General features: G+C 43.5%; 2 protein-coding genes across 13 annotated transcripts in view; one reads left to right on the plus strand and one right to left on the minus strand.

The window, feature by feature from the left end:
* LOC119565480 (Sjoegren syndrome nuclear autoantigen 1 homolog) lies at window positions 1-603 on the minus strand. Its single transcript, XM_037891568.2, has one exon. It carries the CDS (start codon window positions 532-534, stop codon window positions 187-189), a length of 348 nt encoding a protein of 115 aa, XP_037747496.2. The 5' UTR covers window positions 535-603; the 3' UTR covers window positions 1-186.
* Window positions 604-2,207: 1,604 nt separating this feature from the next.
* WAC (WW domain containing adaptor with coiled-coil) overlaps window positions 2,208-13,724 on the plus strand; it is a 128,654-nt gene continuing 117,137 nt past the window's right edge. For 7 of the 12 annotated variants that reach the window (XR_006289088.1, XR_006289090.1, XR_006289089.1 and 4 more), the window contains exons 1-3: window positions 2,493-2,869; window positions 3,006-3,042; window positions 4,529-4,724. Coding sequence is in view for 9 of the 12 variants with exons in the window: in XM_043541390.1 (XP_043397325.1) it covers window positions 2,829-2,869; window positions 3,006-3,042; window positions 4,529-4,724 (274 nt within the window). In the remaining 3 variants the exon portion in view is untranslated. Of the gene's footprint in view, window positions 2,870-3,005; window positions 3,043-4,528; window positions 4,725-6,205; window positions 6,271-13,724 lie in introns of those variants that run through there. The other 5 variants (XM_037890919.1, XM_037890920.1, XM_037890918.2 and 2 more) reach the window with 4 other exon arrangements.

Raw genomic sequence — 13,724 nt, forward strand, 5'->3', positions numbered from 1 at the left:
CAAAACAGCACCTTTATTTACCTGTATTGTACATTATTTTCCATTATTTTAAATGTGCTAAAAACATATACAAAAGTTAAGGTAGAACTCTTTCTCAGATATATGCTCATCACAGGGTTCTGTGGCTAACCACATTTCTGAACAAGAGGAATTGTAATTGTGTTAGAGTCCGAGCATTTGGCTGTTTCAGGTCACGTGGCTTTTCAGCTCCGCAGCTTTGTTTAAATTCCCCACTTCCTTCTTCAGGACATTTAGCAGCATTCTAGAACTATCCAAAATCTTCATATAAGCAGTTTCAGTTTCAGCAAGGATTTTATCAAGCTCGTTCCGTGAGGCTGTCTTCTGGGCCAAGTTTTCACAGACACTCTCCAGTTGCTTAGACAGGATTCGAATTTCATGCTGGAGTTTATTCTTTTCCACTTCCGCTTGCTGAATCTGCTTGTTCAGTTCTTCCCTTTGCATGCATAAGTCTTCAACGCATTTCACCAGCTCATTATTGTAACCCTGCAGAACAGCTCCCTGCTGAGTCATCATCCAGGCTCCACCCTCTTAGTGGACTCTGCCACCACTTTCAGTGTCCTCTCTCAGCGACACCCTTCAGCACTTTCATTTAAAAAGGAAAAACAAAACAAAAAAGGCTGCAGCTGGGCTTTTGTGAACAACCCTCCACTAACAAACCAGCAGGGGTACAGCCATGGTAGAACAACATTCTGCTTTTAAAAAAACCCAAACCCAAACCTCCCCAGACTTAAGTTTAACATACCCAAGGATACAACTTCTGTGGAGTTCCCACCCTCTTTCTGTCTAGGGATCAGGACCAAAATTCAAGGTTCCAGAATTTCCGTTTATTTACTGAGTGCTTTAGTGAGGTTCTTCTGATAGTTAATAAATTTCTACATATAATGAAGTCCAACCCTTCATTACAGCAAAATTGTCACAAAACAATTTTCACTGTAGCTTCCTATTATCAGACATTCATGACTTTCTTGGAAAAAACCCAACTCCTTTTGGATTCAAAATGTCAGTGCTTGGTCACAAACATAACACTGTAATATACAAATATGGTCTTTTCTATGGAGGACAGAAATTTAGTGATTGTCACTAGGAATATTCACTCAAAGTCAAGAATAAAAAAAAAAGATATTTTCTCTGATACTGTACTTAACCACAAGTACCACCTCCACTCACAGTACTTCCCAGGTCTGCCTATAATGACTCAGTTCAAAGCTCTATTCTCAAACGCACGTGGACATGGGTGAGAATGAGATTTAGCTTTTCAGATTCAATGAGTATGTTTTGTAACGTGCAAGCTAGCTGCCTGCCTCTGCTCTCGAGAGCTGCTTTCCTTCGCTCTCCTCAGGAGGATACAGGGAGCAGTCTGGAGGAGAGCACTCTCGCAGTGCCTATTGTCTCTACAGAAGAGCCATATCATGAACATTACATGCTTGCTATGGGCACTGATTGCAGGTGCGAGAGTGCCAGGGATGTACCCCAGCCCTCGCTGCTCTCCATCTTTTTAATACTAAGTGTAGACAAAGAGTGTTCTCGGGGGCTTCAAGCAGTGGCTGCTGTGGCACGCTACAAACAGCCCTGCCACCAAAAGCCTGGCAATTTGAGAGGGGAAACCCCACAGGGACGGCTCTTATTATTGCCACCTAACTCCCACAGCAACTATGGCGGTGACAACTCAGGCACTTTCCTAAGAGAGACAGGAACAAAGCCCCAGCCTTCGAGTCTTAAGACTTAAACATCCACTGGGGCCGCTGTGAGACAAACAAGCGCCGCCAAGGGCGGCACATGGGACACACTCACACATCCATGCAGCCAGCAGCAAGGCTCCCACAGGGCAGTTTTAACCTTCTCCCTCCCGAGTTTCCTCCCAGGAGACAGGACGTACACAAGATGGTTCCCTTTCTACCTCCCTCTCCCCCGCGCCTCCCTTTCACAGTCGGGGTGGGGTGGACCCTCTCCCTTGCTATTGCCCCTGTTGTACCCAACCTGGCCGAAGAGCCTCCCCCACCAGGCGGAAAGCGGGCTGCGCTAACTGGTAACCAGCGCTCTCACCCCAGGCTGTCTGCAGCAGAGCGAAGCACGCCTCTCAGGAGCTCGCCATGCCACCCAAGAGGCGAGGGGCTCTTGGCCAATCAGCCAGCCTGGCTCTCCGAACAGCTGCTTTCTCCGAGCGTTCCAACTGGCAGTGGCAGCAGGGCGAGGGGTGAAGGGTCACGGAAATAGCCGGGAACTTCCGAATGCGGAGCAGCTGTCTGCGGCGATAGCCGATGTTTTCCGAAGGCTAGTGGGGCTCGTTACGGGGGAGCGGAAGGCTGGTGGCGGAAATAGCCGATGTTGTCCGAAGGGGAAGATTGAGGGCGTTGGACTCGGCGGAAACAGCCGATGCTTCCCGAAGGCACTGCCGCCTCAGAGCAGAGAGGGCCGAGTGGGAGGAGCGTGCCGAAAACAGCCGAAAATACCCGACGTTAACCGAACAAGGCGTCGCCCGAGTTTCCCGGATGTAGCTGGAGGAGCGGCGGCGGCGGTGGTGGGAGCAGCGGGGGGAGGAGGCAGCGGAGTCTGTGCTTCTCAGTGTCTCAGAGTGTGCGGGGCCGAGCTGTGGCGTCTCCCCTTTCGCTGTGCGGAGAGGAGATGGGCCCGTGAGCGCTGCTCCCAGCCGAGCTGCCTGAGCCGCCCCCTCCCTCCCCCCCCTTCCCTGTCCCGGTCGGTGGTGAGGCGGAGCGCTGCCTCCCCCTCCTCCCCCCTCGGCGCCTGTGGCCCGGCCGCGGCCGTCCCCTCCTGGTCCCCTCACACTCACACACACAGGCCGGGCATTGATGGTAATGTATGCGAGGAAACAGCAGAGACTCAGTGATGGGTAAATCCCCTCCTCCCTTTCCCCCACCCCGCGGGGGGCTCCCCCAGCCCCTCCGCCATGTTTGTGGTACCCCCCCTTCCCCCCTCGGCGGCCGGTAACGGTTGTTCGCTAACGTCGCTTTCTCTCTCTCTTCCAGCTGTCACGACCGCAGGGGGGACTCACAGCCCTACCAGGTACCTGCAGCGCTGGCCGCTAGGCCCAGGAGGAGGAGCGGGGGAGAGAGCGGACGGGGGGGGAGCTACTCCAGCACAGGCTTCGGCCGCCGACGCAGGCCGCGGTGCTGCCACTTCCCCGCCACCTGCCCTCCCAAGCCCCTTAGTGCCGGGGAGGGGGGCGGCAATGTGTGAGGCGTGCGGGGTCTCGGTTCCCTCTGGGGCCCGGCGGGGCAGAGGTGCGGCGGCTAGGCGCGGCCTAGCGAAGTCCTGTGTAGGGTTCGGCCCTCAGTGCCGGGAGAAGGCAGGGGGCGGAAGAATGAGTCAGTATCGCATTTGGTGAAAAACAGATAGTAAAACGTGTTCTCCAAAGGCTAGAGAAAGCCCCTCTCCCGCTCCCCAAATCCCTGCTGGGAGCTGTGACCTGAGGAAGGCGGGCTATAGCCACCGGATGGATCACTGGGGCTGCAGCTTGCACTCAGAAACCTGCATCAAATCTTTATGTCACTGAGAAACTACTTGTATTTCTGAGCGGCATAACATACTCCCTCCCTAGCCTTGTGCACCTGAAAACCCGGTTTTTGGGGAGCGCTAGCTATGGTTTTTTGAGGACACCTATTCCCATGGGTTAGGGGAGTGGGCTTTTGTGCTCTCCTGACACATTTGGGGGGCTGTTTTATGGAATTTCTGGGCATTTGGCTGACTAGTCGTGAAACAAAATGTGACAATTGAAAGCAGCTGTTAGTGACAGTTCATCTAAATGTAAACATTCCCCGTCCAGAGGTTTGCATTGTGAAAGCAAGCAGGTGAAAGATGCTGATCAATGCTGCTTCCAATGTGTAAATATTTCAGAATGAACACAAATTAAGTCACCCCCACACCACCTCACACTACTTCTTTCCCCCCCACCCCCATTCTACATCCTTTTTAATACTATCTTAGTTGTTCTTGTGCCCAAATAAAGTTTGTTTTGGCAATTCCAGGTGGTGGGTGAGCTTAAGTGACTTTGAATTAAACTTGCAGTGCATACACTGGTTCATGCAAAATTTGTAAATGATAACTTCTGTTTTTATTACATTACTTATTGAGTAACTGAACACTGCTCCTCCTAAAAAAGAAGAAAGTCATCAGTCTATGTAGTGCTGAATGTGTATATAACACAAGATGAATAAGAATTCAAGGAATTGCAGTTTAATTTTAATACCCTATTATAGCAGATAGTCACCTCTGAGACCACAGTGCGGGAAGGTGGTATAAGAGCTAAATAAGAACAGACTTTCTTACTGTAGATGGATAACTAAAATTGGGAAGCCTTATGCTACTTGTCTTCCTAAATTGCTGCTATGTCACTAAGATATACCTTAGAAATAATTTTATCACTAAAATTTACACTAGAAAGTGGAAAAGTTTTAAATATCTTGTAAATTTAGAATTTGTATTAGTTGGAAGTAATATTAACTGCTACAAAAATGAAATCCAATTAAAAACATATTCTCATCTCTTGCAGACTCTTAAATACTCATCAAAGAGTCACCCCAGTGGTGGTGATCACCGTCATGACAAGATGCGAGACACCACAGATCCTTCACCACCAAATAAAATGTTGCGGCGATCTGATAGTCCTGAAAACAAATATGGTGACAGCACAGGGCACAGTAAAGCAAAAAGTGTGCATACTCACAGAGTTAGAGAGAGGGATGGAGGTGAGTTGTTTTTAATTGACTTTTATTTAAAAGCGGTAGTAATCTAACTTAAATTTTATTGAAGTAACAAGTGAAACAGTTAAAACTGTCATGACCACAACTTTACATTAAATGACATGCCTTACACCATGGTGAGAAGACTGCACTTTGACCAAAATATAGTGATCAGTTCCACTGGAGGTAATTGCCCTGGGTCTTTTAAACTGAACTAATTCTTTCATGCTTCCAAAAAGTAGTTGATTTCAATAAAGCTACCAAGAGATTAAATAAATTTAATTTTTTTTGTATTGTTGCATTTTCGAGCTCACTTCTAAAGGCCTTGGAAAGCGCAGTATATGGTAATATCTTAATTAGATTACATTTTAGACTTTTTTCATAAACAAAATATGTTTTTACTTATTCTTCTAAAGACTTTGAAGCATCAGAGTTCCAGTTACTATTAGTCTGTCTTCTGTTGTTCAGTTGTTTAAATTATTCATAATGTGTTTGGAGCATAAGAAAATGCTCACAGGTTAACTTGGATTAATATTATTCTTTTTTAATGTGCTGTTTTTTTAAAAGTTGCACTTCCATACATGGTATATGAAGTTCTTTGCCAGCCTGATAAGTTTCTGTTCTACACTGCCATTCAAGAGACTGGATTTAGTTTCTGGTTCTACTTAATTGCTCCCTAAGGCACTGATCCTTCAAATACTTTTTTTCTTAACTTTTTACTACCCTGAGTAGTTCCATTGATTTCGATGGGACTTACCACAGTACAGGTAAGCACATGTGTAAATGTTTGGAGGATCAAGGTCCAATATAGGAGCACTTCAGGGGGTGGGGATGGTATCTGAGTATTGAACACATTCTCTGTGTGTGTAAAAGTAGGAGAAATAAGTTCAAGTCCACCTGGACTGAATGGTGGTTGATGCAGGGCCTCATGGATGTATACAGTGGTGTTGAGGGATAATGTAGTATAGATACTGGAATATCTAAAGGGAACAGATGGCTACTTCCTAGTCTCTTCTCTCCTTCCCCGCTTCCTTCATGGAGTGAAAAATTCAGTGTATTAATAAAGGTTATATAGTGTATTTTAAGTATGTGTAATAAGTAGTCCTAAATGTTTGCGTAAGTGAATGTGAGCCCTTCAGAATAAACAGTGTTTATTAAATGACACAAAATGAAATAGACTGAAGTGATTTTGTGTTATAAAAAAACCTAAGAATTATTTATGTATTCAGAAATCATGTCTAGCTTACAGTCCATAAAAATAGCGTAATTGAGTGAAACAATGTTAAATTGTGACCAGTAAAGTAAAGTACATAGAACAAACTGGCAGAGCCTACTTATGCAGATAAATCTGTGCTCTGAAATAGTTTATACAAAGATTTAAACTGCATTTATTTTACTTTGACACCATTAAGATGTATGGGATACTCGTATCATTTTTATTAATTGGAATTAGGTGTTTGAACGCAACTGGAACTTCTTGACTGGGTGTTGCTGTTACATCCATGTCCATAATACCCAATAAATGTAACGGGCTACCTGATTTTAAATACAGGTTAGTGTGTACTATAATTGCATTAAAATATAGTGCTGATTGTTCCAATATGTCACTAATTATACCAGTACAGAAGTAAAGTTATCTCAGTACTTCCCATATATCTCCCAATTTCAGGGTTACAGAAAACTTACTGAGAACATATGGGTAGATATTGTCAAGTTAGACAGCATGTTTTTAAAAAAAGAACAAAAAAAAACTTTACTAAATGCTAATAGAACCTAGGACTATTAACTGAAGTAAAATTAACAATGTCATTTTCCTCTCCATTATTTTGAATGTGTTTATTCTTTGCATTTCTTAGTTTAGACAGTGAAAATAGACTGGTTTCACTTTTGTATTTATTCATTTTCTAGTCAGTTTCATTATTATGGCGTTGGAGTGTTTGGATTGGAACTACTGCAAGGGAATGACTACGTCTTAATGATTTAGTTGTATGGAAATACTCCCATGATTTTTTCTCCATTAACTTTTAAGTTTTGTTTAAAAAACAAACAAAAAACCCAACAACATGCACCACGCAACACTGGAGTTTTAAACGTTAAACTAGAAGCCTAAACTCACCCGTTCCTCTGCTTTTAAAGTTAGTTTTAAAAATCACTTCAATTTTCACTCTCCTGGTTTCCAGTTCTTCTTTGAGCAAAACAGATGACTAAGTGATACAGTGTGCTGATGCTTTTGAATTTATTCAGTTCTGAATCTGGTCCAGTATTTTGTGGTAAAGCAAAAATTGACCTAACTTTATTAAGGGCTTATCTATACACAGGGTTTTTTTGTTTTGTTTTTTTTGTGCCGGTATAATTGTATTGGTTTAGAGACCAATATAGACAAAGTGGTACAACCATCTAGTAGGGATGCAGTTATACACATATCAATAAAGCTTATTCCTGAAATAAGATGTACGGATATAAGCACCTTTGTACTGGTATATAATTGCATCTGCGGTAGGAGGTTGTACCACTGTAACTATATTGGTTTCTAATTCATGTGATTATAGTGGTACCAAAAAAAACCCCAAACATATAATATGATATAATACGACTAAAGCATATTTTTATATTAGGTTGAGTATTCAGTCTTTCTGGCAATAGAATAAACTTTACGAGGGTTATTGCAGGCTTTTGACGTACTCTCTCCTCTTATCGCCCAAGGAAAGTCACACGCAGGCTACCCTAAAATATATCCACCTCTAAACATGCAGCATAAAAATTTGGCTACACTACCAATGGTAGTGGAAGTGATGTGACTGTGCATCCATTAGTTAAAAAAAATAAAATAAAATTGTTGGAGGGTGACAGAATAAAAGCAAATATTCACCGTGAAGTGGCTAAATTATTATCTTGTGTTTGTATTCAGGTCCCCACGCTTGGAGACATAGTCCCTGTCCTGAAGAGCTTAAAATCTATGGTGGCAAGCAGTGCACAAAATAACTATAGCATACAGCCCATAATCTATTATTTGTTGAGCAGTTTCTTTAGGAGTAACAGATGTGGGTCTTGTCGAGTTATCTATCAGTTCCAGGAGGGGATTCCATGCTTAGGAACAGCCAGCCTGAGGGAGGTGAGCAGTTAAAGCTAGCATTGTTGGCAGGGAAGAGAGAGCCATGAAGAGTCTTGAAGGCAAGGGGAAGAAACTTGAATTTGACCTAGTGGAAAAGGGGGGAAATCAGTAGAAGGATTCAAAATGTGTGTGTCGGGGCGGGGCAGGCCAGGCTAACGGGCAAGGAAAATGATCCTAGCAGTTGTATTTTCAGAGTACTGGAGGGGGAGATAATGAAGCCTGGTGGGTACTTTAGAAGTGGGAATGGGAAGAAAAGATCTGAACTTAAAACAGAGAAAAGAAGTTGCAAGATTTTAAAACTCCTCCCTTGATCTAGGGATGTTGTGAAAAATCACTTCCAGGTCATACCTGAGTGATCGGGAGCATGGTGGTATTGTCATCAATGTTGGAAAATGTAAGGAGGCAGAATTTGAGTTTAGATAAGGAGTTCAGTTTTGCCCATGTGTACTCCAAATCTATCTCAATGCAGGTATTAGTTGATAGGAAATGATCTCCGACATTCTGCTATGCCTAGCTTTATGAGGATCTGTGAAAATCTGTTTGCTTTTTGTCATGTCCTTAGTGTACAGGTGAATAGATGACAGTTCAAATAATAAAATGTTAACAATATTAGTATATACAACATGAAATCTTTTAGATCATGTACTACATTTTTTCCCTTCACAGACTGATTCAATAGATTTTGTCTAGATACTAAAACTTCACTGAAGTTGGATGGGAATAGTTAATGTTGATTATGTTTAGTGACTTGTGAACTTACACAGACTGGAAGAATTTTAGATATAAGAAATTATTGTTCTAAACAGCAGAATGAGATATATTCAATAATATAAAATGCCAAACAAACTAAATCATGACTGAACAGAGGGGACCGACAATAACCATCAAAGCTAAAATGGAATATTTTACAAAAGTTTCTAGATGGGTTTGTGGAGCTTTTGCCGAGAGCTGATATGTCTCAGGTTGCTGGCTTCCCTTGTCTACCAAGAGTCCAGGAGATGCATTGCAAAAAGACACTATATATCTATTGAAACAGCTGGAAACAAGGAGCCAGCTTACCTTCTTGGGGTCCATTGCTATGGAGGAAAGGAAGTGAGCAGCTGGTGGCGTGGGCATTCATCATCTTGGGAGAGAAGAGTAGGTGCTGGGCTGTAAATGCAGATGAGAAGAAAACCAAGGTGTAGGCAGACTGATAGAAACCTGATAGCAGCAATGCATGTGTGCAAGGGGATAAGGAAATGGGGGGAAAAAGTAGACAGCGTTCAATAAACTCAATACATTAAAAGCAGTAAATGTTAGAGAAGTATTTTTTTAATCTACAGTGGAAGCAGTGTCTTTAGGATGCTGCCCAGTCACAGATGGGAAGGGAGGAGAAGTCTATGTGATTATCAGCGAGAGGGTGGGTGGTCTAGGAAACGCTTCAAAGGCTGTAAATTCTCTCAGCCTTCAAATAGTATAAAGATTTAATTTCTGACTCCAGCAATTCTTGAGATATCGGTTGTTAAGAGTATGTGGAAGTTGGTTGCAAAAATGATTATTTGGCAGATAGAATACAAAAGGCTTCCAAGACCAGTCAACTTTTACAAACATCTGTTCTGGACCGATCAAAATCAGTTCCCTGAATTTTTAGACCTGTGGGAAAACTTTCTATTGTATATCATAACATTTATTTTCTGATACTGCTAAGGGACATATTCAGCTTGAAAAAACACATTTTTTTTTAACCTATTCTTATTATAATTAACACTGATGGTACAGTGTGTGTGGGGGGGGGAAAAACCCATCCTTATTTTTTTCACTTTTACTCTGTATTTGACTGCACTTCATAGAATCATAGAAATATAGGTCTGGAAGGGACCTCAAGAGATCATCTAGTCCAGCCCCTCATGCAGAGGCAGGACCAAGTATACCTACACCATTCCTGACAGTTTGTCTAACCTGTTCTTAAAAATCTCCAATGATGGGGATTCCACAATCTCACTTGAAAGCCTGTTCTAGAACTTAACTTTCTAACTATAAGGATAGTTTTTTCTGTCTAACCTCAGTCTCCCTTTTTGCAAATTAAGCGGATTGCTTCTTGTCCTACCTTTGGTCAACATGGAGAACAATTGATAACTGTCCTCTTTTATAACTGCCCTTAACATATTTGACAATTGCTACCAGGTTCTCTCCGGAGTCGTCTTTTCTGAAGACTAAACATACTAATTTTCTAAGCCTTTTATCACTTTTGTTGCTCTCTGGACCATCTCCAATTTGTCCATATCTTTATTTTTTTTAAGCTATGGAGCCCGAAACTGGACACCATACTCCAGCTGAGTCCTCACTAGCACTGAGTAGAGTGGGACAACAGTTGCTTCCTGTGTCTTACATACCATATCACTGATAATACAACCCAGAATATTAGCCTTTTTTTGCAGCTGCATCACATTTTTGTCTCATTCAATTTGAAATCCACTATTGACTCCCATGTTTTCTGCTTGTACGTGCCTTTACTGAATTTTATCATGTTGATTTCAGACCAATTCTCTGACTTGAATTCCATTTTGAATTCCAGTCCTGTTCTCCGAAGTTATTGCAGCTCCTCTGAACTTGGTGTCATATGCAAATTGTATAAACTCTCCTCACCATTTTCCAAGTAATTAATGTAAACGAATAGTAGCAGACCCAGGACTGGCTCTTGCGGAACCCCACTAGACATTACCTCCCAGATGGACAGTGAACCATTGGTAACTACTCTGAGTGTGGCCTTTCAGCCAGTTTTTCACCCACCTGCTAGTACTTCACCTCCCTGGTTTGCTTATGAGAATGTCGTATATGACTGGTTTCAGAGTAGCAGCCGTGTTAGTCTGTATTCGTAAAAAGAAAAGGAGTATTTGTGGCACCTTAGAGACTAACAAATTTATTTGAGCATAAGCTTTCGTGAGCTACAGCTCACTTCATCGGATGCATCCGATGAAGTGAGCTGTAGCTCACGAAAGCTTATGCTCAAATAAATTTGTTAGTCTCTAAGGTGCCACAAATACTCCTTTTCATATATGACTGTTTTAAAAGCTTTACTAAAATCAAGGTTTCCCCCTTATCCACTTCCCCAGTAACCCTGTCAGAAAAAGAAATTAGTTAGTTTGGCATGATTTGTTCTTGGCAAATACATGTTGGCTATTAGTTACTATCCTTTTATCCTCTGGTGCTTACAAATTGATATTTTGTACCAGTATCTTTTCAGGTATTGAAGTTAGGCTGACTGGTCCTCTTTGGTCCCCTTTTTAAAGATAGGTACTGTTTGTGCCTTTCTCCAGCCCTCTGGACCTCTCCTGTCCTCCATGAGTTCTCAAAAATAATCATTAATGTTTCCAAGATTGCTTCAGCTAGTTCCTTATGTACCCTAGGGTGAATTTCATCAGGGCCTGCCGACTTGACTAAATCTAACTTCTCTAAATATTTTTAACCTGTTCTTTCCCTGTTTTGGCTTGTTTTTTCCCTACCATCCCCAAATAAGTTTAAATGGATATCTTGTGTGGTCAATTAGTTTTCCCTTCTGTGTGGGTCTTTCACATAACAGGGGAGAGACCTTTTTTAAAACTAGAAAAATGTGATTGTAAAACCATAGTCAGGTGACAGTCCTGAAACTACATTTAAAAAAAAAAAAATTACTGGTTTTGAAGTTCACTGTCTTTGAAAAGCAGTTGTTAAGCTATGATGTAACAAATGGTTAGATGAAGATGAAAATGTGTCTAGAACTGTTCACTTCTGAAATTCATGCAGGTTATCCAAAGTAGTCAGTATTTTTAATAAATTGATTACAGATTTTTTTTCTTGAAATTCAGTAAAATTTGAATTTCTCTGAGTTTTATTTTAATGCATTATTTAGGTAATTCTAGCAGTTAGCTGTAGTATGCTGAGTGTGTAAGTCCCTTTTACCCTTTGAAAAAGGGAAGTAATCTCTTAATACTGGTTATAAACAGGTCTTGCTAAATTTTCTTGCCAGAGGTATTTAAAAAAGCATTCCCTCGTGATTGGTGGCTCCTTCATTTCTGCAGAATTCAAGCTTTCTCAGTTTGTTTCTAGCCTGTGTGCTTGCAAAGGAGAGAAGCATGGACATATGGGCTACTGCTTGAGACTGCAGCCCTGTACCTGTGAGCTGTTCTTGTAGCAGTCTGAAATAGAGCTCTGCAAATCCGTGGGTATCCGCTTAATAGCCATGGGCCATTTCTGCGCATGTCTCTTATGGTAAGAGCTGAGCAGGCAGCTGTGAGGAACTGCAGGCACAGATCCTCCACCTGCTCTGGGCGGGAGGCCTGGGGGGCAAGGACACTGGGCGGGGGGGCTGTTTGGGCCCCATGCCCAGGGCAAGGGGAGGATTCACCACGGCTCCTCACAGCTGCCCGCCCCGCTCCTTACCATGGCTGGGCTGTGGCTCCGAGCCCTCTCCCCTCTGGATCTCCGACCAGAGCTGAGTCAGGGAGATCCACGATGGCAACTTCGGGGAGCCTGGGTCCCTCCACCTGTCCTGGGTGAAGGGGCTGGGGGGTAGGGACACTGGGCGGGTGCTGTTCAGACTCTCTGCACAGTTGCCCGCCCGATTCTTACCATGGCCGGGCTGTGGTTCCAAGCAGCCCCCCCCAACACCCCCCGGTCAGAGACGGGTCTGGGAGAGCCACGCTGACAGCTGTGGGGAGCCTGGGTCTTTCTACCTGCCCGGGGCAGGGACACTGGGTGGGGGGTTGTTTGGGTTCCCCACCCAGGGCAGGTGGAGGGTCTGCCGTGGCTCCCCACAGCTGCCAGTGCAGCTCTCCCCAACCCAGCTCTGGCCATGAAGGGGGTGGCTTAAAGCCACAGCGTTTCCATGTTAAGAGCCGGGTGGGCAGCTGTGGGGAGCTGCGGCAGAATCTCCAGCTGCTTGTGGGGAGGGGAGGGAGAGCGTGTTTGACATCAGCCCCAGGCCATGTCTCTGCACCCCAGGCTCACCGTCCGGCTGAGGGCAGGTGGAGGGTCCACGACTCTGTGTGGGCTCCCCACAGCTGCCCACGCAGCTCTCCCTGGACCAGATATCTGCAAATAATCTTTGCAGATTGCGGATTGGATGCAGATACACATTTGAGTATCAGCGCAGGGCTCTAGTCTGAAGAAACAGGGAGAGAAGCAGGTGGTTTCCAGGGAGTTGCTCACTGCTAGATCTATAGCTGCAGGAGCAAATATGCAACATTCTCTACTACCAATGTTCTCCTCTTCCTCATGCCTCTGGTACTAAACTGTCTCCTCTGACCTCAGACTTGAAAACTGCCTCATAGTATTCTCAGTTTCTTTCCCCTAAGAAGAAAAACTCATTAGCTGTTTGGTGCCAGTTTACATTTGGGTTCTCTCCTTTTATTGTTTTATTTCCTATTTCCTCTCCTGTTCTCTCTGCTCTCATCATTTAGCTGTCTTAACTTTAAATTGCTGAATAAATCTTCAGGTATGATTCCTGTGGTTAAAACTATGCAAAGCCAGCAGGGAGTATATTGTGTGTTTCTGTCTCTTTACTGGTTTCAGAGTAACAGCCGTGTTAGTCTTTACTGGTGGCAGTTTTGGGCAAGAGAAGCTGATTTTACTGAAGTGTGATGTTAACCTCTGCGAGGCATCTTGTGGCTCCACGTGCTGTAGGTTCACTCTTGATGGAAGTAGTAATCTAACGAAATGCACTGTTGTGTTTTTTTTTTTTTAATAGAGTCAAACTTTTATACAAGTTTCACAAGAATCTCCTGGGGAAAAGTTCCAGTATGAGAGTATAGAGGAATTCTCTGTGTTTGTGCGCGCGCGCACACATGTGATGTTTTCTTATTCTGCTAAAATAGCATTTTGGTGGGGAAGGCTGCACTGGTACTGAATGTCAGGACTCAGCACTCTGATACTTTGGA

The sequence above is a fragment of the Chelonia mydas genome, chromosome 2 (assembly GCF_015237465.2).
Source record: "Chelonia mydas isolate rCheMyd1 chromosome 2, rCheMyd1.pri.v2, whole genome shotgun sequence".
Classification (NCBI taxonomy): domain Eukaryota; kingdom Metazoa; phylum Chordata; order Testudines; family Cheloniidae; genus Chelonia; species Chelonia mydas.

Coding starts and splice junctions, on each gene's coding strand:
- LOC119565480 (XM_037891568.2), bottom strand. CDS start 534: ATGATGACTCAGCAGGGAGCTGTTCTGCAGGGTTACAATAATGAGCTG.